Here is a 25,152-nt window from a genome sequence, read left to right as displayed (position 1 = left end):
TTGTAAAATTTATAAATGTAATATATACGTATATACCACCCCACAAGTGTAAAAAGTTTTAAATTAAATTTAAAAATAAAAATATAATAAAAAGAATTAAAAAATTCCAATTTCTTTTTAAAAACCCAACCTCCATTTGCGAATTAAGGCCATTTATATACCAATTTAACCAATATAAAAATTAAAAATATCAAATAAATTGTTATTAATTATTTTGCTAATTATTATATTTAATATATAAACCGTATATTTTTACAATTTTTATTTAATTAATTATAACGGAATATCGGTCGCCGAATTGGCGAAATTACCTCCATTTGCGACGAAAATAAACAACTTATCCTCAAACCTAAGCCAAAATAATTTTTGGTTGGACCCACAGGTACAAACAAAGCCACGATTAAGCCACGTTTAATTATGGAGCTCGCGTTTAAGGATAAGCCCTGAGATTATTAAAATTATATAAACAGTGCATTTGGGTTTATTATATTAATATTTAATATGGCGCCGTTTTTCGGTTAAGATAACGGTTTGGAATAAAGGTTTAAGTCACGGTATAACCCGGGTGGTAAAAGTTTCAAAAGGTTTAAATTATCACGATTTAACCGGTGTTTTAAAAAATTTACATAATAATAATTTACAAATTTTAAACGCGTTAATATACAGTGTTTATATTTATTATATTATTTTTATTATTAATTTTAAATATAACGTTGGTTATGGGAATTAACAATTTAAATCCCTTTATATAACTTATTTATATTGCTTATATTAATAACATTAATTAATGTTAATAAAAATAAAATAATCGTTACGTTCGGTAAAAACAATATAATAAATCAAACGGTATTTTTTATATGGTAATTATTTGTTTATATTTATTTACAATCCAATAAAAATTTATTAAAACACTCGCTACGTGCTTTAAAATTACGTGGCTTTACACGTGGCTTACCCACTCGCATATCTGCCCATAAATAAACACCGCCTACAAATTAACTAGTTAACTCTTTTATGCGACTTTAATAAAGTATTTTACGAGGATAATTTTGGAAGACCAGTTCGAATTATAATTAAATATATATAATTAATAAATTTTATAATTTATTGTGCGAATCGGGCCATTTATTAAATATAATTATTTTTAGTAATGGTTAAGGGAACTTGCATAAACCTATGCGAAAGTTTATATATCTTACTCGTAAATTACAGGTTTACACAAGAATATTCGAGTGTAAACTTGGCAAAGTAAAATAATATATAATAGTGCGTTAAAATAGCGTATATATTTGGAAAAACAAAGTTAATCGGCTTTATTAAATCTATTTATTAATGCGCAGACATGCGAGTGGGTAAACCACGTGTGGAACCACCTAATTTTAAAACACGTAACAGAGATTTCAACAAATCTTTATTGGGTTGTAAATAATTATAAATAAGTAGTTACCATGCATGAGAAAACCGTTTAATTCACTACATTGTTGCTACCGATCGCAGTAATCACTTTATTCTTATCAATAAAATCAAAATATATAACCTTTGCAGGTCCTACCACCAAATTTCCTTGTCGTACCTTTGATTCATTATACACTTCTTTCTTCTTTCCTCCGAGTTATTAAAAAAATGAAGTTCTCTTTATTTTATCTTACCTTCGGACTTGTCCCGGCTACACTGTCGGCTGGTAAGTCCTTTATATCTCTCGTTTAATATAATATTTAAAACTGAAAATAATTCCGATAGGCGATGGCGCGAGCGGTTCATACAGGCGCTGTGGTGTTGTTCCGTTTACCAGCGACGGTGAAGTTTGGATGATTCCTTCCGAAAAGAGTGGTTGGATACTGCCGAAAGGTAAAATTGAAAGCGATGATAGTGACACTAAAGAGTGCGCAGCGCGCGAGGCTAGGGAAGAGGGTGGGTTTTACTTCAGCCAGGATCTTCAATACGTCGGTGCCTTTGTCGACACCGTTTGGTATACAGGCACTGTAACAACAAAAGGCGAACCTACGGACAAAAAGAATGCAAATCGGGGACCCGCAAAGCATTTCAAATCTGAGGTAGCCAGGAAACATTTGGAAGGGATGAAAAAGAAGGCCAGCATGCTAACGGCCCTTGATACTGTGCTGGGGAGGTAATGGGCTGTATGTTTACTAAATGGTTGGCGCTACCGTGGTAGCTTATTAAAGGTAGCATGGTGCATTATATACCGAAAGGCGGTATGTAAAGCTCCCTAAAAAAAGTCTTTTGGCGCGATTTGAATTGGCGGTTTAAAAGCGGGAAACAATGTTAAGCAGAAAAGGAAAAAAAATGATTTAGTTTTAGCTGATTATATATTATATTTGTCTTACTACTTCTGTTAAATTCCGTTTTGAATTGAAAAAGAATACGTGTTAAATAATTTAATTTCAAATGCCCAATCCTTTTCATTCGCATCACAAAATACTGCACCAACCGCAACAGCTTTAATAATAGGACGTATCCTATAATAATATTTTACTTTCAGCTCTTTGCTACTTTCTCTGGTAAATATTCAAGTCGCCGGACTTTTTAAGCACAAATAACACTACCGTTATTAATACAAATCAAGTTTATAAGCCATTATTTGCCCGTGTCCTCTTCGGTCGTATCCGTCCTATCGTGGTATAACCTCCGACGATATTATATGCCCATAAACGCTTAATAATAATTTCAGGGCTTATCCCTAAATTAAAGCTCCACCAATTAAGCCACGTGGCCGTAATTTAATTCGTGGCTTTGTTTGTACCTGTAAATCTAACCAAAAATCACTTTGGTTTAGGTTTGAGGATAATTTGTCGATTTTCGCCGCGTGTGGAGGTGATTTCGCCAATTCGGCGACCGACACTCCGTTATAATTAATTAAATAGAATTCACAAAAATAAACGGTCTGTACGTTGGATATAATAATGGGCAAAATAATTAATAACGATTTATTTTTTATTTTTAATAATTGAATTGGTCGAATTGGAATATAAATGGCTTTAATTTGCGTGTGGAGGTTGGATTTTTAGAAAGAATTAAATTCTTTTAACTTTTTGAATTATATTTTTATTTTTGGATATAATTTAAAAAGTTTTTGTACGTGGGAGGCGGTATATACGTATATATTATATATATATATATATATATATATATAATTTAACTAATATTTTACGTAATATAAAATATTAAATATTCGAATAAATAAAATGGTAGATATTTTTGATAAATTTGTAATCGAAACGGGTTTATATTTTACCAATTTTAACGATATTGAAATTAAAATTTTATCGATTGGAAAATCGGTATAAATAAACGTCCACGTAAAATAAACCTTTAAAAATATATTATATTAATATTTATATATGATAAAATGTAATATAATATAAATATTATATATTATTTTATATTTATTATTAATAAATATATTAATTATTGAATATTTGTATAAAATAATAAATATAAGATATATTTATATATATATATATATAAAAATTAAGAAATAATAATTTGGGAAAAACTTTTATACGTGAATATTAATATACTTATATTTATTATTTTGTAAAAATAAAAGTTTATATATATTATTATTTATATATAAATCTTTAAATAAAATGTTAAAATAAAATAATATTATTTATTTTTATTTTCCTTTATTTATAACAAATAATTACAAGTGTTATATTTTAATGAAAAGCCTTAATTTAAAGTTTTATAACGATATGTTTTCTCTTATTTCTACGATTTTTTGATTAATTAAATTGGCCGAAAAAATCGCACCCGTTTTTATTTAAAGACGTTTTATTAATTCTGGTTACAAATAATAAAAATCCTATTTTATTCCAATTAATAATTTTATTTGATATAAAAAGACTTGACGTCCTTATTATTAATTAATATATTTAAATTAATATTCCTTCAATTATTTTATATAAATAATTCGTTATGTAAAGGGGTAGGCCAATGGCCCTGTAACTGTTAGGTTCCCAATAAAGTTATTATTAAAATTAAAAGGTGAAGGTATAAAACCGTTATTTATTCGCGCTGGAAGGATGTTTATATAAGGAAAAATTACGTATATCCCCGTCGTTTTAACACGTTATATAATACGTATATTTAACACGAATCCGTTATATAATTTTTTTGGGCGCCCTTTTTTATCGGGGCGGGTCGGCCCGGATTTAAAACGTCGCGTTCCGTGGTTCTGTATTGCCTTTTTTTTACCTCGATATTATATTAGCCGGTTTTGCCCAATTACTTGGGTTATTATTTTTATAATATTGGTTAGGGCCGTGGTCCGTTTTTTTTCGCGTGCCTTTTTTTTGTAAACTTTTTTTATTTTATTTTTACTCTGTTTTTATTTTATTTTTACTCCGTTTTTATTTTATTTTTATTTCGTTTTTATTTTATTTTTAATTTATGGTTATATTTGGGTGCGCTTTGGATTAGTCCAAAACGCGGTTTTTTTTTATCGCCCCGTTTACGGTTTAGTGGTAAATAGGTTTTTTTTATTTACCCGCCCGTTATTTATTTTTCCTCGCATTTTTTATTTATTATTACAACCGCGAATAAAATTTTTATTTTATTTATTTTTTCCGCGTTTTCGTTTTTTTTCGGTTGATTTTTTTTATTATTTCTTTTTAAATTACAATTTTTTATTTTCGCGTATTTTCGCCGTTATTTTTCGTTTTTCGTAATTTATTTTTTGGTTCGGCGTTAATTTTCTTTCGATTTTAATTTAATTTTGGCCCGTTTTTTATACGTTTTTTGCTATATTTATTATTACGCCGCCGCTTATTTTTATTACGTTATATTTATTATTAAATCGAATGGTATAATGGCCGGTGTTTTTGGAAAAAGGGGCAAATTCTTTAACGTTTTTTCGGTTTATTGGATGGTTATAACGATTTTAATATTTCCGCGGTAAATTTACACCGGTATTTTCCTTCCGCCTGTTTTTTTCCGTTAATATATTATATAAAAACCCCGCCGCGTTATAGGCGTAATTATCGTTAAAAATAATTTTAATAATAAATTATTTATTACGTTTAAATAATAATTTCCGCTTTATTTTTTATATATTAACGCGGCGAAAATTATTGGTATTTTCAATTACACCCCCGTTTTAACGGTACGGTTTATAATAAATACCGTAAAAATAAAAAATCGGTTTGCAATTATAAAAAATCTTTATACGCCAAAAACCCGTTTTTCCACCGTAAATTTTGCAAATTGCAAAAAATTATATATCGTAATTAATATATTATTATCGTTACCGTATTTTGCAAAAAAAAGAAGGCCGTATCGTAAAATCGGGCCGTCGCGTTCGTATAATGGATAAAGCTTACGTCGTTTACGCGGCGTATTTAAAAAAATATTTTTATTTACGTAATACCAAAAATATAACCATTTCGGATAGTAATCGTAATAATGGTAATATAATTATTATTTATAATAATAATGGTGGTAATAAAACCACGTAATAATTTGCCCGTAAATTCGCCCAAAATATAAATTATTTCGAAATAAATCCCGTTTTGTTTTTAATTTTTATTCCGCCGCGTTAACGTCTTAACGTCCAAAAACGTAATAATTAACGTTATTTCGAAATTTTTAAAATATACGCGCGTTACGCGCGTAAAATTATCGCCGTCCAACGTAAAATTAACGCGGTTATTTTCGCCCTCGCCGTTATTTAATAATAAAATTAAACGCCGGTTTTTATCCGGTAATTACAACCCGTTTCGCATTTATTAATCCGTTTCCGCGATTTTTTTTAACGTTATTATTATATTAAAATTTTCGAATCCGTTAAAAACAATTTCGGCCGTAACCCTTTTCGCCGCCCTAATATTGGTGCGTTTGGCAAATTTCGTCACCGCGGTTTTTACAACCGATTTAACGTTTTTCGTAACCGTTTTATTATAACTTTTTTTTAATTTTAACAAATTTCCGCCCCGAAAACAGATTCTTTTTAAAGCGATTTTTTAAATAATTTTAAATTTAATTTGCCCCCGGATTATTATTTAAACGACCGGAAATTAAACCGAAAAATGGATAAATATAACCGCTGTTAATATATACCCGTGGTGGGGTTTTTATAATAGTTTAATTATCGAATAAATGGGTGGGTTTTTTTCCATTCCGTGGGTGGGTAAATAGGTGGAATTTATTTTTTTATTGCGTTTCGTACATTTTTATATTATCATTAATTTTTAATAGGGGATTTTTCCCGGTTTTCGGACCAATATAATATATATTCGCCCCGTTAAAAATTTAAAATTTATTTTATTTTTTTAATATTTATATTGCAAAATATATAATCCGCGTAATTTTAATATTATATATATGTTTTTGGGTTTTTTGGCCCTCTATAATGGTTTGTCGGAATTATTTACCCCCCGGACCGTTATTTATATGTATATCGCTTTATTATATTTCGAATCGGTTAATATTTGTACATTTTCGAAATATTTTAAGGATTTTTATATAAAATTATCGTAATTTATTTATTTAACTAATATTATACGGTTATAACCCGTCCCTTTGCGGTTTTTTACAAATAAAATTTCCTTATTTTCTTATTTGTTTTTTTTATTTTATTTTTTTTCGTCCGCCGTTATTACCGGCCCCGGTTTAATATTAATACGTAATTAAAAGAAAAACCGGTCGGTAATTACGCGTTCGACCAATTTAACGTGGAAAATTGGGTAAACATTTTCCGGTACGTTTAACGTAATTATTAATAACGTAAATATCGCGGTTATTATATATTTTTTATAAATATAATTAAATTTACGGTACGGGCGGTTATTCCGGATATTACGGAAATTAAAATATATTTCGTCGTTTATTTTAAATATTTTTATTAGATACCGAAACAAATTCGCCCCAATTTTTTATCGTTATTATATATATATTATAATATTTTGGGCGATATTTATATTTTAACATAAATATTCGATAAAACAAGTCGCGCGTTTTTTTAAATTTGTGGAAAAAACGGGCGACGGGGGTTATTGGAGCAAAATAGTTTTAATATTAAATCTTAATAATAATTTATTCGGGTTAATATCTGTAATTAAAAAGTTTTTATTATTAAAAATTAGTTGGGCTACGCTTAAATATTTGGGTTAATTCCCCTGGTCGAACGTTACGTAAATTTATAGATAATATTACATCTTTTAATTTATTCGTTTTATACCGCCGTCGGTTTCGGGGTGGTACATTATAAAAAAACATTATTTAATTTTTATTTATTTATATAATTTTGTTTAAAACCCGTCCATTTAATTTGACTTTTTATTTAAAATAATTTGGTTGGAAAAACCCCGAAATTATTATTATACCGTTTTAAATTTTATAACGTAATTTTTTATTTTTATTAAATATCGGGGGGCGGTTTTATTATATTCGGGTAAATTTATTATAAAATTTATAAAAATTTGATTTTAATATTTATCCGGCGTTGGTAAAAATTATGATAATTTTTAACGAAAACGTTGGAAAGGTTTTAATTTTTGGTATATATTATAATCACGGACAAATTATTTTACGTATTTTACTATTTTATTTTAATAATAATTCCGTATTAAAATGGCGAAAATATTATTCCGGTTTATATGGTTTATAATGGGGGATTTATAAGTTTTTTGGAAAATAATAATAATTAAGGGTTTTTAATTCGGTAATTATCAACGTTTTTGGTATAAAAATATATTTAACGTATTAACCGCGTAATTGATAATTTACGTTTTTATTTTGGTTTTTGGAAAAAAACGTCGCGTATTATTATTAATCGTTTTTAAACGCATATAATATATATGGTTTTTTCGCAACGTTTTTTATTAAAAAACGGCTAAATGCGGTTATGAAAACGGGATGCTGGATAATATATTAATTTAAATACAAAAACTGGTTTGGTTTAATATTAATATTATTAGCGGGTAAGAAAAGATACGGTAATTAATTTTAATTTGTAATATTTTTTTTAATAAACGCGTCGGAAATTATCGTTAATTATCCAAAACGGAAACGGAAATAATAATAAAATTTGGCAAATATTTTTACCCACCGTATTTGTTTTTCGGATATTTTTTTTAATTTGGAAAAATATTTAAATATTTTATAATTTATTAAAATTAAAAACGGTTAACGGATATTTTATAATTCCGCGTTCCAAATTTTAAAATAAATTATTACCGCCAAAAATCTTTTATTCTAAACTATATAACTTTTTTATATTGGGGATAATTTTACTGAATAAAAGGTTATTAATTTTTATAACCCGTCCGTTTTTTTAAAATAAATAACCGTTTAAAACCAAACCGAAATAATCCGTTTTAATTTTAATTTTTGCTACGTTATTTTATTAAAGGAAAATTGGGGTTTGGAATTTCTTTTGTAATTTTTCGAATATATTATTAATTTTTAAAATTTAACGGAAAAATATTCCTTTTTATTAACGATAATAATGGTTCGGTTAAAACGGAATAATTTTGGATAAAATTTTGGTAAAAGTTGGCGAATTTTAAAAATTTTTGTACATTTTTTAACCAAATAAATATTTTTTATTTCCGTATTATTTGGATTTTTTCCGGATTCGGTTGGGTCCTTTTTTTATTTTAATAATAAATTCCAAATATTTTACTTTTTTTACCGTAAATACGTTTTTTCCAAATCCAAAGTTAATCCGACGTTATTTAATTTTTGGAAAAGTAAGCAAACTTTCCGTTAATAATTGTTTTTAAAATTTAACGAATAAATTAGTATATTATTTAAATATACCGACGTAAAATTACCCAAAATAATACCTAATATTTCGTTAACGTAATATTGGAATATTACGGGCGTTCCGGTTAAATTAAAAAAATCAACGAGCTATTTAAAAAATCTAAACCGTATTCGAAACACCGTTAAATATTTATCGTTTTTTGCCATTTTTATTTTATAAAGAGCGGCGCGTACGTTTATTTTTATAAATTATTTGGTTTTTATTAAAAAACGGATTATTATTTTAATTAACAGTAGCGGGTAACGGTTTTATATTATTATATTATTAAATATCCGGTAATTAACGTAAAAACGTTATTTTCCCAACATTTTGCGGATTATTAATATTGGTACCGCCGCCGAAAAACAGTTTATTCGGATTTAATTTTTATTTATTATATTTATAAATTATTTCCGTAATTTTAATAATTGGTTTTTAAATATATGGTATAAATGTCCCTAAAATAATACCGGGGTACGTTTTTAATCATTTCTCCGTAATTAAATATAATGGTTAAATTACCTTTTATATAAGGAAAGTTCAAATGTTTTAATTTAATCAAATAGGTTTTTAAAACCGGCCAATTTCTTAAATAATTCGGTTAATCCGGAATTATTTATAATGGTGGTATTTATTTTTAAAATTTGGGCTATTTTACGTAAAAAAATCGTTGCAAATTTTAATTATCCGGGGGTATTTTATTTTGTTTTTTTATAAGACGTTAAGAATACATTACCAATAATTATTGTGGGTTCATTTTATTAACAGGAGCCGATTATATAAGGCTACCCTGTACCCAGAATAAATAAACGAATAAAATAAATAAAACGCATGTATGCACAAAACTTTAAATATTACGTTTTTTTTACAATAGAGCAAATAAGACAAATAAGTAATATAACTTAATGGTATAATTTATATAATAATAATATAAAGTGCATAAATTCGATTCCCGCTGTTGTTGCATTTTCTTCTAAGTGCAATAAGTGTAATAAGTGTAGTCTCAGTGCTCAGCTTAGACCCCCCTGCGTTGCAGGGTGGACCGGGCGCTCCATGTACCTTTTAGCCACATGGCTTCTCGACCAATCAAATCGGCCGAAAAGATCGCGCCCGTTTTAATCTAAGGACATGTTGTCGATTTTCGTCGCAAGCGACAGAATTACGCAGTATACGCACTGTGTATACACTGTGCATGCGCAACGGCGATACAGTTTTTTAACTGTGTAATTTTTATTTACGAATATTTAATTAAATAAAAATGGTAAAAATATAGGAAGAATAATTTTATAAAATTTACAGTTTGGGCTTTTTAATATCAAAAACCTTATATTTATACACTTTACATAAAGAATAAAATAAAAATAAATAATAATATTATTGTTTTTAACGCCCTATTTAAGATTTTATATATAAATAATAATATACATAAATTTTTTATTTTTATATAATAATAAATATAATTATATTAACACCCACGTATAATTTGCTTTTCTAAATTATCGTTCGTTAATATTTTATTTATATAAATATACGTGAAATTTAATATTTCATATAAATATTTAATAATTAATATATTTATTAATAAAAGGTTTCATAAAAAACAAATTCGTTATAATAAGCCTTTATATTAATTATATATAATAATATAACAACGTTTATTCTTTTATTCAATTTAAAATAAATATAAAATAAAACTCAAAAATATATAGATTTTATTAAATTTATATATAAAATACGTAAGTTTAATAATATTTAAAAACTCTTCTAACGGGGACGTTTATTTATACCGGTTATATAATTATTAAAATTTTGGTTTTAATATTGTTAAAATTGGTAAAAATATAAACCCATTTCGATTGCAAAATTTATTAAAAATATTTAATATTTAACCTATTTGAATATTTAACACCTTATATTACGTAATATATTACCCAGAATTTATATATATAATATATACGTATATACCACCTCCCACGTGCAAAAACATTTAACTTATATCTAAAAATAAAAATATAATTGAAAAAAATCGAAAAATTCCAATATTTATTAAAAAACCAACCTCCATTTGAAAATTAAGGGCACCCATATCCCAATTCGACCAATATAGCCATTAAAAATATAAATTAAATCGTTGTTAATTATTTCGTTAATTCCTATATCCAACGTACAAACCGTTTATTTTTGCGATTTTTATTTAACTAATTATAACGGAGTGTCGGTCGCCGAATTGGCGAAATCACCTCCACTTGAGCCCAAAATGAACAAGTTGTCCTCAGACCTGAACCAGAGTGATCTTTGGTTGGACCCACAGGTACAAGCAAAGCCACCAATTGAGCCACAGCTTAATTGGGATCGCACCGTTCAGGGATGAGCCCTGAGATTAGAAAAGTGCCGCCTGAACCTGCAATTAGCGCCAGCCAAAAACGGCGGCCTTTTTCGTGGAATTTACACTTTAATTGCAAATGCGCGGCGGTATGCGGATCCAAGATTTTTTTATTTCGGAGTTTTGGCCATCACCCTTTTCCACCTTTGCGGCAAATAGTTAAAAAATATAAAGCTTTTTTCCATTGGGATCTTCGGATAGAAAACCACCGTTGCGGTACAAGGATGTAGATTTAAATGGTGTTTTCACCTCCCCGAAATGATATATGAAATTATTGTTATTAAACAAACTTTTCAAAAATTTCACGTTGGGAAGTCCTCCAAACCTTTGCCCTCGCCTTAAATTTTGGTTTTAATGGAGGATTTTGCAGGGGTTTGTTTTTAGAAGTTTAGTTTAGTTTATTTATTAGGAAAAAAATGCTCGTTATGCCGCCCGCAAAACGTGCCACCTGCAATTTTCTGCAAATGAATTTTGTAATACCGTCGCAGCGATATGAGCAGTTGGTGAAATATTGTGTAGGGAAGAAGGGAAATCCAGGCTTTGCCCCTGGGTGATATTACCTGGGTTTGGGCTTAATAAGGTCCTGGCTGGATACCCATTTAGGTGAGTAATCCTTATTTTTACAAGCTTAAATTTAACAAACTTCTAACTGCCCATTTGCAACCAAGAATGTTTTTCTTTTTTTTCTCTCCTTTTTTTGCATGATACAGTCGTACGACTTTCACATCAGCTTCAATGTATTCAGATCGCATCTGGAGCCAGGGGCACAGTCAGGTAAGCAAGTCATGTATGTGATGTTATCCCAAATAGCGCTTCATTATCACCCTTCAACTCCTCGCCAAAACCCTCCACCGCCAGCCCCTCAACAGCGCAAGGTCCTTTTCGTTCATTTCGTAGTTGTCACTGTTCTCAATCCTCGCCGAAAGCCTCTTGAGCCTCTTGGACAGTGTGCTGGCAACACACAGCGTCACTTCGTTCTGAAAGACGTACAAGACCGCAAACACCAGGAAGGTGGCCGATGCCAGCCGGCTGATGCCACTCCAGCCACCGCGCACCGAATCCAGGACGCGTTGGACGAGGGATTTGCTGTGGAAAAAGGCATACTCGGTGTCGTTGGATGTGCCTTCGCTGTTGGACTCTGGTCGCCTGAAGAGCCTCCGTACGGCCGGGATCAAGGTGCCGCTTTTTGTGTGGGTGGGTGTGAGTTGGAAAGGATACATCACCAAAGACGAAAAAGAGAGTCCACTACTCACATGAATCCTCCAATTAACCACCGCCTCCATCTATGCTGCCGAGCCAGGACAGCCATCTCCTTGACGTGGGCCCTTAACCTGCCCAGCTCCATGGCGACCACACCGCTCTGCTCCTCCAGCGCAGCTCCCACCTCCAGGTCCCCATCCCTCCGCCGCCGCTGCAGGCTGGCATACTCCTTGACCGCGAATTCAGCACCGGCCCGCACGTTGGCGATGTCTCGCGGCGTGGTAGTCGGCGCCGTCGAGTGGTGGGTCAGCAACATCTCGCCTGGCGTCACGAACTGAGGCGACGAGTGCACCAGCGGCGGCTCCTGGTGTTGTTGGTGGTGCTGCTGATCGTAGTAGTGCTGCTGCTGTGGGGGAGGTTTGATGCCGACTGGGGCAGATGGGAGATACCCGGCGGCGCCGCTGGTGGTGTGGTGGTTCTGGCCGGTTCGGCCGGGCTGTTGCTCGCCATGACCGCCGAGGTCGGGTTGCGGGGCAGACGTGGGAGGAGGAGGCGTGAGGGCTGTTGCGCCTGGGACCGGGATCGGCGCCGTCGAATTGTAATACTCGGCGGCGGCCCCCACGCCGGTATCAGCGGTCTGGTATGTATGATGATGATCCATCGCATACGGAATATGCTAAGCCCCAGTCTCGTGCAGCGTGGTGCGGAATTCGCGGGATGTGTGCGATGGTTTGTCTGGGTTCAAACTTGCTTCTGGCTTTTTTTGCGATTTGGGTGAGATGTGCAAGTATCCGTACTCGGTATGCAAATATAACATAAAGAGTGACTGCAAGCCACCGCTTTCGCCAAGGATGGGAGGCGGTGAGGGCGTGGATGACAACAAAGTACGGAGTACAGAGCGGTGGTCAAGCGGTGTGAGGGAGAGCTATCAATCACAGAAGATCAACTTGGTCAATGCGAAATGAAACAGGCCACAAAAAAGCACCCTGGAAGATGAGGCTGTCACCAGGAGGGAGGGCTAGGATGTTCCCCCACGTCACTGACCTGCCTACGACCCTAGGTAAGGCGGATTGGAGCTCCGGGACGGTGGGAGCTGGTTGCTTTGGTTGAGTTGTTTTGATCGCAGTGATTTCTATGGCGACCACAGACAGGCAAGACATCATCGTCCATGTTGAACAAGCCCCACGCTTCAGAAGGCAAAAAAAGATTGGTGAGATCAGCAAACCCCCCTCCCCGCGATGCACATTTGCACCAATGAGATGCTTCTTGTAAGCGCCGGGGGCTGCCACATCAGCTACTCCGTATGCCAGCCTGGCTCTGCATAACCCTTAATGCGAGAATCCAATAGCTAAAGGTATCCGTCAAGCCGTATGCGAATTTCTTTGCCCCGGCCCGGAACGATGGGGATGGATGGTCTCGGCTTGCCCGGAAGAGCGGAAGTCTGTTTTGGTGGTACGCCCCGACCCGCCGAAACCGTGTTCGTCCGTGGAAGAAAGTCCGTGTCCTTCCTGTATTTTCTTTTGTGGACCACACGCCCAATCCTGGGCTTCAATGATGAGGACATGATGAATGAACGAATCTGTCGGGCTTTTTATTCACAGGGGAGAAACGACTTTCCATTTCTGGTCTGGTCTATAGTGAAACCTGGGACGGAGCGTGGAAGCGCGAATCCGATTTACGGGTCAAAAGGACCACACACCCACCTCTCTCTGCTCGACATGGGCTTGATGGGGTGGTGGAAACCAAATCGTGTATCGGTGGGCCTCATCCCCAAGGAAAAACAACCTGAGCTCTGGCCTCCATTGACGTAGTGAAAGGGTTGGGGTCAAATAAGATTGGTCCCCCAGTTGCCGAACACCTCCTTTCGCTTTTGGGGCATTGTTGATTTTCATGTGTGTCGCTCTACTTCTTTTAACATGTTGTGAAAAAATTCTTGTCTTTTAAGACAAGAACAGGAAGAAAATACGGAGCATCTAAAGATTTCATTTAGATCCTCGCAAATCACATAATCACCGTCGCTGCTGCTCTGCTTTGCAAAAGCTTACTGGAGGAAAAAAAAAATAAGAAAAAAATAAACAAACGGAAACTACTTCCTTGAAAACACTACTCGAATGCCTGTCGTCCAATTGACATGGTATTACTGTCCTGTGTAGGTAAAGGATGAAGACAAGCATTCCCGCGGACAAGGCCCGCCCGAGGAATAGGTTTGAAATTCCTGTCAGCCGATCGCCAACATGACAATTGTCACTGAAAGGGATAATAAAAAAAATAAAAATAAAACATAATAACACCCTGGTGACATCCAATCATGCAAGCGGAATTCATTGTTGTATTAGGTACTCTTTGTCACTCGATGTGGGCAATAATAGTCGCAACAAAGCGGTTGGGTGCTGGACCTGACCTCATCCGATGAGACGGCGTCTTCGGGAGGCCCCTTTCGCCCACTTCCTTTTCGTCAGGCGTCGGCCGACGCCGTCTTTTTTTTTTTTATTAAAAAAACCCGCCACATCCAGGATGCTGGGCTCCAGATGCCAGGTTCCAGATTGTATCGCGTACCACCGCAGCTTACTTGCCTTGCATTCTGGGCGGCAGACAGACGTGCACATACAATATGATCAATCTTTTCGTACAGCAGTTAAATATACCAATTCACTCGCTGGAATAAAAATCTCTAGAAAAAGGAAACTGGTAAAGTCGGTTGCCACGTTTCTTATCCACCTTGGATTCTGAACAACAATGACACGACGTATAGTTTGAAGCAAGACCAAAACGGCCCCGTCATGTTGACCTGACCCCAGTTCCACTGGAGCCGATCCATTTTCGGGCGTGGCGGACCACTTCAGCGCGACGGACCAAGCCGTCTATTTGGCCACATGTTTCTCCAGCCAAACCCCTACAATGATCAACCGAACTTACAATCTCTTGATGCAATGTATGTAATCATTCCCAAGCGCAGTGATGCAGGTACCAAAACGCCATTTTAGTCAGCCTACAGCTCCCAGAGCAAAGTCAAGTTACTGTAAATAGGTAGCTACCTGGCTAGGATAGGCTGCCGACATGCGTGCGTGTGTGTACCCCAGAGTACATGTCCGGTTTAGTGGGTCCCAATTGCGACGAGAAAAAAAAGAAAGAAAAAAAAAAACATCAGACGAGACAGCGACGCAAATCCCCCCCGGCACCTACGACACATTTTAGGCTAAGATGACTCCGGCGACAGCAAGATTCAACCTACGCTGGTGAAGAACGCACATTTCTATTTGTTATTGTTGAGAAATTGACTTTGGGTTACGGCACGATGCATGACCGTGACCGAAAAAGCCGGCTGTCTTTCTATCCGACGGAAAGAGGTTAAAGAACCAGAAGAAATACCCCGTCGACCCCGATTGGATCCAACCAGCAGAGGTACGTTACGTCGTTACCCGAGGGGTATCCTTTTTTTTTTTTTTTTGTTATTTTTTTTATTAGAATCACTTCCTCTTCACTTGTGCATCCGCCGTCAGCAAAATTCTCATGTGCCTGCGTGCGTACCTTAGCTCCGGACTTTTCTAGGATCATCTAGGCAAGTGAGAGGCAGGTAGCTACGGTAAATGAGGTGCGGCGGCGGCGGGGCGGGCGACTGCAAAAATAAAATAAAAACAAAAGATTTGATATGTCCTGAGAGAGCCGAAATTTGATGCTCGGCATTGAATGTTCGAGCCGGAAGCTGTGCGAAAAAGCTGGGGCAATTTTTTGGCACGACTCGTACCGAGTACAGTACATGAGACCGAGCATACGCATACATTCATTCGTTTCCTTGGCCTCGCTGCTTCGCATCCGTCCGATGACTAAAGTTCTTGAAAATCTACCTACAGTATTTTGCTACGCAGGTGCCCAAGGCAGATAGAGAATGAAATCCTTGTCTACAGACGTTTCCTAATGTCTTGTGTCTTGTCGAAACAGGGGCACGCGGTACCTTGGCTCCGTAAACTGACCTACTTCTAAGCTGAGCGAGCATCCTTCTCCAGTCGCCGAATGTCGGGCGCAAAACATCAGTCAAGTCAGCTGGCAAGGAAGGGAAAGTACCCAAATTAGGGCCATCGACACGGAGGGAAGTGGCTCCCGGGTCCGCGCGGCTGCGTCATCACCCCCTAACCTCAGCGCCCCAGCGCCTCAGCGCCGTAACAACGCTTCCGGCAGCTGTAGATCGGGTCGGATGGTAATGGTGAAATTTGAAATTCTAATTGGTGATGATTTGCGGATGGCTATAGGTAGTGAGCACAGCACTACCGTAAAAACTCACCCAGAAGAATTGGACGTGTTTGATAATTTCTGGTCGCCCGAAAACAAGGTTTTTCAGGTCCGAGGTGGCTTGCATTGCAGGTGGACGACGTGTGGGAGGCCCGAAATTCCAAATGCGTCCCTCACGCAATCAATGATGATGAATCGACACGACGGAAGGCCGGACTTGCAGGGGTACCAGTATCCGCTTGGTAAACAGCCTGAGGCAGTAAAGGCACCTACGAATAGGTGCCAACGGAGAAAACGGCCCCACCTATTTTTGGGCTCGCTGGGGGCGCGACCACACACACCTCCGGTTCGAGTTTCAAGCCGCCTCTTCTGGTACAACCTGACTGCTTTTTCAGGGTCTCTACCTTCTCGTTATTCTGGAGCCGCCGTCTTTTTCTCGTTGCCTGTTTTGTGTTCGGATGGCCCGACCGGTCGCCTCCCCAAGTTCCGTTAAAATACTTTAAAAAGGGTAAAAATTGTCAAATGGTCCAAAGGCGAAGTTATGTACTTTTAAATATTACATATAAATACTAGAAGGAGGCAGGAATGAATTATTTTCTCCTCTCGTCTTCGGTAATGCCGGGATGAGAGACAGGGAGAGAGAAAAAAAAACGCAATGGAGGCGGGCGCCACACGCCGCAGCTCCAGCACCGCCCGATCGCCAGCCAGCCCCGAGTCGGATTAGGTAGGAACAAAAGAAAAAATGACGCTGACACTCCAGCCGGTATCCATATGACGTCCACAATTGTAACGTCTCTGTTTTGGGCGTTGTAAATGGGAGTTGAACAATTGGATGATTTTGCAACCTCAGGTTAAAATTGCCGCTTGCTTGACAGGACAGCGTTCATGTGCCGTCTCACCCTGAAGCAAAAAAGCAGGCAAAATGCGGGCACGGCGGGAATTTGTGTGTCTGGGACCGTGAGTTTGAAAGTGGGTCCACACGGAACACTGGGCTGCCAGCCGGAGTAAGGACGGGCGGTCTCTGGACCTGGCGTTTTATCGCCGGTGTGGTGCCGTCAGGACTCGAGGGAAATTAAATCGCGTTGGTGGCCTCAAGACCAAGTCGCTTTCAGCCTCGATCAAAGGGAGACGTAAATGAACCCGACGTGTTTACAGGTTTCTTTGTCTGGGTTAGTTGTTTTAGTAAGGGTCGCCGAGGCAAAAGGTGTCACGTCCGGGGCACGGCCGCAGGAATCGTAGGCTTTTCTTTGGTGCGCAACAGAAAGAAACGTACAGCACCTAAGGTAGGTAGGTACCTTAGGTACCAAGTAGCAAGTAACAGACAGACAGACAGGCGGGCAGGGCGAAGGCGGCCCGCGGCTGTTCCTGCTCCTCCAGCGGTAGGTTGTTAACTGGCTGCTGACTCCTCCAAAGGCGGCCAGAGAGCAGCGCCCAGACCACCAACCAGACACGACACCTAAATGCGCCAACTCCACTTTCCCGATTTTCACACCTCGGGCAGGGCCCAGCATCGGGGTCTCTTCCCCAAAAATTGACCCCGGCATCATCAGCCGATCCGCCCGGTCGTGGGAGAAAGTGCAATATATTGGCGCTGCCTGGTGCCTCAGGTCAGTGCTCTGCTTCGCTCCACGCCCGCCGCTGCCACTGTGATTGCCGCCGCTTCCTTTCGCGTTTCCCCCTCGCTGCTTCGACTTTTAATTCGAATTGGTCAATTTATTGAATAGGAGAAAGATGAAAATAGGTACAATTTGACAAATACCAAATTCCAACACAATAAGCAAAAGAAAAATTACTGCATTGCACTGCACTGCCCTCCCTGCTGGGCACACTTTACGTTCAGTCCGGCTTCGACTTGCTGCTGCTCTGAACAAAAACTGAGGCCCGTTGCTGCCTCCCGAGCGCCTGGTCCGTCATTCCGCGTGCAGCGCCCGCCCGCAGAAGCCCGTCGCCCTTTTTCTACCCTCGCACCGCCCACCCCCAATTCCTTCCCTCAAACAACCCGCCCCCTTCCTCCTTCCAATTCTCTTTTTTCTTAATTCTTCTACTCCGCATCTACCAAATCTCCAAGGCCCCGTGTCCGAGTTCAAATTTCGACCGCCCCTTCCGAATCCACCTCCGTCAACATTTTCTCTCACCATTTTTTTTCTTCGACAACTGCAACTTGGCACATCCGGCACAACACTCCGGATTCGCAACAAACATCATCGGCATCAACTGGCTATTGAAGTCGTAAATTCTTTCTTTCTCTTTTGTTCTTTGTTACTTGTTCTTGTTTCTCTCCTTTTTCTTCTTCTTGACGACATCGAAAACGACCACGAAATTCCATCATTGACGCGCGAGTCTGCCGTCAAACCCACTTGCAATCGCCGTTCAACCACTACGCTTCGCCCACGATGGCGTCGGTTGTGCGTGCCACCGCTCTCAGGGCAGGCGGCGCCTGTGTGCGCTGCCGAAAGGGCAAGACGAAGTGTGTCTACGAGAATGGTCGCGCGCCTTGCAAGAATTGCGCCAAGGGAATGCATGACTGCTACCTTCCCTCCGAGTCGATGAGCCACGGCGGCCATGGCGTGTCGCCTGCTCGGGTACCTCAGCGATCAAGGGAGTCTCTGCCCAACGATGCGCGCAGTGTTGGCCCGTCGGCCGATCGAAATGTCGGTGGACAGGGCGGATCAAGCGCATCGCGTCACACAGGCACGACAAGCGAGAAGTATGTGTTAGTATTGATTTGTTATTTGCTGCCATTTATTTGCTGCCTATTTCCCCCCCTTTTCTTCGGTCTCCGTCCGCATCCTTCCTATAAACAGTTTGTGCGTAGTTTTGTTTGCGCAGCTTTGCATTTTGTGTCCCTGTTTTTTTCTTCCTTTTTTCCCCCTCTGTTTTCTGCGGCTCTCTGCCCTCCCAATTCCACCTGGTTGACCTGCCGACTCCGGCCGGAGCTGCTGGGGCGCGCTCGCGTCATGTGCGTCGCTCCCCGCTCGGCTCATGGTTGCCTGTTTTGCCTGCTACACGCCTTTCACTCACTACTCATGCGCTCAACCCACATACATGCACACTCGCAACTTTACCCCGTTGCCGTGGTTTTACTTTCACGTCATCTCCTTGATTCGATTTCCTTTTTTCTGTCGCTTTCCTTTCACACCCAGATCCGGATGTGCGTGGCCATAGTCATGCACCGGCAAACTGCGGGTGTGTGGCCGGGCAAATCAAACACGAGACTGCCGCTCGCTTGCTGAGCCTTCTCTGTGGGCCTTTGGGGAAGTTCTGGGCTTGTGCACTGCTTTTCGCTCGGCCGCTCGGTTTCCTCCGCCACCACCCCCCGGCCCTCAGCCCATTTGTTGTTACCTTTTGCCTAACCTTGACGCGGCCGAGTCGCTTCGCCGTGGCTTCCGACACTGGCTGGGGACAACGTGCACGGCCCCCAGACGAGTCCAGCCCCCACTCTAATTCCCACCCCCCTTTCATCTTCCCTTATTCCTTCACCTTTTGTCCTGACTTGGCGTGCCATCGGGTCTTCCGTCATCTCCGTGCCGATCGTGCACGCCCTTTTTGTCTTTTTTTCATCTATTGGGCAGCAGACCGATACCTGCGACACTGCGGAACCCCGAATCCTTAATTTGTGTTGTTTTATTATTGTTGTCTTTTTTTTTTTCTCTCTTTTATCTTGCCTTATTTTTTTTTTCTCTCTCTTCTTCTAGGGAAAGCCTTTTTTCGGACAATTTTACTGCGAAACGTGAAAAAAAAGAGGAAATCATAGTGACTAACACAAAATGTTGTCTTGGCAGGCTGACTCCGGAGTTGTTGGCCGAATGCGAGCGCGTCGTCAGCAAGACGATCCCGGCTTGTGTCGCCTTCCACAAGCCGTCATTCATTCAACAGCTCAAGGGTAATACGATGGACCTCACCATGGTCAATGCGCTGCTGACTATGGCATCCCGGTAAGTTTTGGTCCGCGTCCATTTGTTCAGTCTTGTTTGGCCCGGGGTCATAGATACCGAAGCCCACATTTGATCGGACCACTCTTGGCGGAAACTTCGTACTAACCACCAATTTGTGCGGCCTCAGGCACTCTCCCGTCCTCATCCGGAGGTACGGCTCGCATGGTGGCGCCACTGGCGCCGCTGAGCATTTCGCACTCAAGTCCATCAATGGTATCATGCAAGGGCTTGATCATCCCAGTCTTGCCGACATCCAAGCCATCTGTCTGTTGGTAATCCATGAATGGGGCAGTCGCAATGCCGTTCGTGCTTACATCTACCTGGGCCAAGCCGCCCGCATGGCCCAGATGTACCGCGTCGCCCACGCGCACGAGCAGTCCGAGCCACAGCAGTTTGTGCAATCGGAATCCTTTCGACGCACCATGTGGTTGATCTACATCCTGGATTGTTTCCTCACTGCAAGCCCCGGCAGGCACCCCGCGCTGTCTCAGCGCGATGTTCGCGACATGGCCCTCCCGTGCCTGGACATGAATTACACGTTTGATAGTCCCGCTTTCGTCCGGACCCTCGACGGCACTCTGCCGAGTCTGGCTCCTCACGGCACCGTACCGGCAGAGGTTGGCGAGTTCGGCCACTTTGTCCTTGCAACCAAGGCCTGGCGCAATGTTATCGAACTGATGACTACGACGACATTGTCGACCTTCACTGAGGATCGCTGCCAGATCCTCGAGGCCGAGATCGAGAACATTCGTGCATCCTTACCCCCGCACTTCTCGGACAAGCCCGGCCAGATCTCTGTCCACATCACTATGGGTAGCGGTTACACGTATGCTATGATTCACTGCCTGCTGCACTGTGCTTCCATCTTCCTCAACCGCCGTCGCATTCTGCAAGACGTCAGTGCCGAGGGCTTCTCTGCCGACGCCTGGAGGGCTTCAAGCCGTGCGCAGCTCGCGGATCAAATCTTTGGTGCTGCCCACAGCATCGTGTCTATGTTGACTGCGCTGGAGGGTGGAGCAGAGAAAGACTCGATCTTGTGTTTCCCCATTTTTATGCTCTTTGCCGCCTTTACCTCGGGCGCAGCTGTGGCCTACCTCCAGCTCAAGGGTCTGACACCGGCTGATGTACGCGAGACCACTTCCACCATAGTACGGGATGTATTCCGCTTCCTCAAGGATGGTGCCGACTGCTGGCCGCTGATTGTACCATGGCAGCGACATTTGTCTGTCATGGCCAAGGTTTTGAAGGAGTACACAGCTCGCGTTGATCGGGAAGAGTCGCCCGATGGAGCTAAGGCTCGCGCGTCACCATCCATTAAGGACGATGTTTCGTCACAGCCTGATACCAGTACGGCCGACGTTATGGATTACGATCAGGGTGACAACAGCACGGGACCCCATGGCTCTGCGGCCCATGGCGGTCAGCCGCACCCCACGATTGAGGGTGGAAGAGATGGTAGCGAGCCACCTGCAGCCCCTCGCAGGCCTGGTATAGCTACCATCAATGGTGGATCTGCAGGCAATTCAACACCTGCCACTGGTAGCCCTGCACCGATGCCGGCCCGGGAGAGCGGAAGCATGAAGATTGATAGCCCCGATCCAAATGACGCCGCTTCGGGTGGCTCGTCGTCGACGGCCAAAAACGGAAGCAACGGGCCTTCTGCCCAGCAAGAACCTGCAATAGACTCGGCCGATCTGTGTGCAGCATTCGAACGCCAGCTGCTGGAGCTGGACGACTTGGCAGCATTCATGGGCGGCGGGGTGTGAGTGACTCTGCCCATTCAGCAAACTTGCTCTTATTGTCTTTTCTCAAAATTCAGTAATAGGCTCTTTTGTTGTTTGCTTGGCAGAGCTGACTTAACATCGGGTGGAACAGGGCACCTAATACCTAAAAGTTCAGCTTCTCAACCCTAAGCGATGGATATTATAGTCGGTTAATGTGTACGAGGCGCAAAAGAAAACATGGTGGTTGACCGCGGTGTCAGGTGGCCGGGAGGATGATCGTTCGTCTTCACATAGCGTGCGGATTTCCTTTCCACAAAGCGTTGTACTTGACTTTTTGTCATTCTTCTTTGTGCTCTTTTTTTTTCATGAGCCTTTTTGATGCAGGTGGTCGGGTTGTGGCTTTTGGTGGGATTATCATATCGAGTTATGCAGGTGGGAGAAAGGCGCTGGTTGCTCACCTTTAGGAGTTTTGTTTGTCTATTTTCCGTTTGTCATATTTGGGCATTTTTTGTGTCTTGTTTGCGTATACCACTTTAAAGCCTCCTGGGGAAAGGAAAGGGGGCTGGGCTGTTGCTTATTATTGGCGTAATTTTCCTTAATTCATCATTTTTTAACTTTCTTTGTGCGCGCTCTCTCTCTCTCGAGAATCATCTCTTTCATGATGATGGTTTCGGTACTTTTGTTGTAACGTATGGCAACGACTGATCTTTGTTGGCTTCCCATCTTCTTTTGAAGTCGATAGCCATGTACTATAGTTTGTTTTCGTTAATTCCAAAGGCAATACAATGGAGTTTAGTGGTTTCCGAACAAGTGGTTCTGGCCATGTACTGATAGAGTTAAGATTTGTAGACCTAGGTAGGTTGCCATCACAACCGGCACATGCAGGTGCAAGGCGAGAATACATGTGAGAGGCTGGGTTTTGTTTCTCACACAAAAGACCGAATTCTGTGAAGGGAAAACAATCCGACAATAGAAGGTTAGTATCAACATCGCGTCTTACAACCCGTATCAATGGGATCTTCACGTCTGCCTTTTTCTGGATTGATTTTGCTCGTGTCAAACAGTCAGACTAAGGGATATAACATCAACAACACATCAATCCCTGCCTGCGCCCTTTTCCCAGCTGGCGGAGAAAAAAAAAAAAGAAAAAAAAAAGGTTGAAGGAAACGATGCAAGCCTACAAAATCTGGCTGGCCGTCACGACCCTCGCAGCCGGTCTGGCACGGTCGCAACCGCACGAGTGTTACCCGTCGAGTGACGAGCACAACTGCACGCTCTCGCTGCTGGCGGACCTGCAGAGCTACCGACAGCTCATCGGCCTCTGGGACTGGGAGTGCCGCCGGATCGGGGGCGTGGGCACCGACGGCCAGTGGGAGCCGGCGGCGGGCCAGTGGAGCATCGGCGGGCGCGGGCTCGAGCACACGATCGAGCTCGTCATCACCCACCACGGCACGCCGCAGCGGCCAAACGGCGGGTTCTGGTACGGCGGCGCGTGGCACTATCTCGACCAGGGCTGGCTTTACGACTGCGCGGATGCGGACAGGAGGACTGTGTGCACGCAGGTGGAGTTTAGGTGCAAGGAGCTTTGACAAGGTTGCGATTGTTGTGGTTGTTATTTTGTGGCTGGTAAGTTCATGTTATGTCTGTTGATCTGCATATCTATTTCTTTTTGTCTTTCTTATTATTTTAAATTGTTTCTTTTCTATCATGTTCTATATGTGGAGTTCAAACTGCGACTGACAGAGTGACCAAAGAAGTTTCGTCCATTGGTAATGAACAGGGGGGATAGATCAACAATGGGAGATTGGATGAGCAGAACATCCCCATTTCCTGGGGTTGACACCTCGGTCGCGGAATAGATCAGCTGAACAAAAAGAGTCAAATCACGGTAACCTGAATCCATTAGGGTTCCAGATATCGGAGACAAAAAAATGCGCGAGAATATTCTTCCCTCCTCGTGTGGAGGATCTCGAGGTGGGGTCGTATCTCAACAAGCTTTGTGGGGATGACAAAAAAAGGCTTGTGCTTTACCAAAATCTTGGCTTTGTCCTTTTGTGGTTTGCGAATGTGTGTGTGTGTGGGGAATGGGGAAAGGGGGGGAAAGGGTAAGTATTTACCGGGGGACCAGCTTACCGGATGACATCGCTTGAGTCGAGAAATGTTGTGGAGCAGAATGAACAACCTGGACGCGCAGTATTGGATAAGAAACAAAAAAAAAAAAACTTGTTTGATGACGTAGCATCGTATTTGTCGATTCTTTTCTTCCTTTGAACATTTCCGCGCTGGACAAATCGGGCCGACCAAAACATACTCTCATGTCTCTCTTTGCATACTTATCTAAGTATATATGCATATGCAATCTTTGTGCTAGTTTTACCCTAGTATGCGACAAAAAGTCCGTCGGATGGGAACCTCGTCAAATGAAATGTTTGCGCGGTAGGCACAACAGTACATAGTAAGGTACCTAGGTAGGGTAAGGCAGGCAAGGAATATGCCTACAGTGACCGAGTTTTAAATTTCGGAAATAAAGGGAGGAAAAAAAAAACTAATTTGGGTAAAAAGGCTGGGGGTAGTCAACTCCATGTTGAGTCATCTGACCTGATCAGTCAACAGGTAAAAATAAAATAAAAAATACTTGGTGGTAATATCGGCCTGATAAAAAGAAACAGAACAAAAAAAGAGACCCCTCAGGGAGAAGCCCTTGAGCTAAATTGGAGCTCCTAGGATTGGCCGGCGACTCCCCGCTTTGCAATCCATGGATAACTAGGTATCTAGGTAGGCTATGTAACCCTCCTCCGTTGCTTGTTGCCGCCCTAACGCACCCAGATACCGAAGGGGTCCGGCTAGTTGGGGGCGGGTGGATGGCCTACCCCCCGCTCGCTCACCCACTGGCACGTATCAGCCATGAGCCAGCAT

At 40.5% G+C, this 25,152-nt stretch overlaps 4 protein-coding genes across 4 annotated transcripts; 2 read left to right on the top strand and 2 right to left on the bottom strand.

Annotated features, from left to right (window-relative positions):
• Positions 1-1,623: 1,623 nt before the first annotated feature.
• Positions 1,624-2,132, top strand: PgNI_12470 (uncharacterized protein; the record flags this gene model as incomplete). Its single annotated transcript, XM_031132418.1, has 2 exons — positions 1,624-1,681; positions 1,741-2,132. The coding sequence occupies 2 exons, from the start codon at positions 1,624-1,626 to the stop codon at positions 2,130-2,132; spliced, it is 450 nt and encodes a 149-aa protein (XP_030976126.1).
• A 9,550-nt stretch (positions 2,133-11,682) lies between these two features.
• Positions 11,683-13,511, bottom strand: PgNI_12469 (uncharacterized protein). Its single transcript, XM_031132417.1, has 3 exons — positions 13,395-13,511; positions 12,404-13,275; positions 11,683-12,332 (listed from the first exon to the last, which is right to left on the bottom strand). Exons 2-3 carry the CDS (start codon positions 13,009-13,011, stop codon positions 11,978-11,980), a joined length of 963 nt encoding a protein of 320 aa, XP_030976061.1. The 5' UTR covers positions 13,012-13,275; positions 13,395-13,511; the 3' UTR covers positions 11,683-11,977.
• A 4,710-nt stretch (positions 13,512-18,221) lies between these two features.
• Positions 18,222-23,825, top strand: PgNI_12468 (uncharacterized protein; the record flags this gene model as incomplete). The annotated part of the gene is made up of 2 exons (XM_031132416.1): positions 18,222-23,091; positions 23,413-23,825. The coding sequence occupies exons 1-2, from the start codon at positions 23,022-23,024 to the stop codon at positions 23,823-23,825; spliced, it is 483 nt and encodes a 160-aa protein (XP_030976060.1). The 5' UTR covers positions 18,222-23,021.
• PgNI_12467 (uncharacterized protein) lies at positions 23,029-24,003 on the bottom strand (the record flags this gene model as incomplete). Its single annotated transcript, XM_031132415.1, has 3 exons — positions 23,029-23,052; positions 23,418-23,784; positions 23,978-24,003. The coding sequence occupies 3 exons, from the start codon at positions 24,001-24,003 to the stop codon at positions 23,029-23,031; spliced, it is 417 nt and encodes a 138-aa protein (XP_030976063.1).
• Between the last annotated feature and the right edge of the window lie 1,149 nt (positions 24,004-25,152).

The sequence above is a fragment of the Pyricularia grisea genome (assembly GCF_004355905.1).
Source record: "Pyricularia grisea strain NI907 chromosome Unknown Pyricularia_grisea_NI907_Scaffold_12, whole genome shotgun sequence".
NCBI classification, from domain to species: Eukaryota; Fungi; Ascomycota; class Sordariomycetes; order Magnaporthales; family Pyriculariaceae; genus Pyricularia; species Pyricularia grisea.
This window is presented reverse-complemented; position numbering and strand designations above follow the sequence as displayed.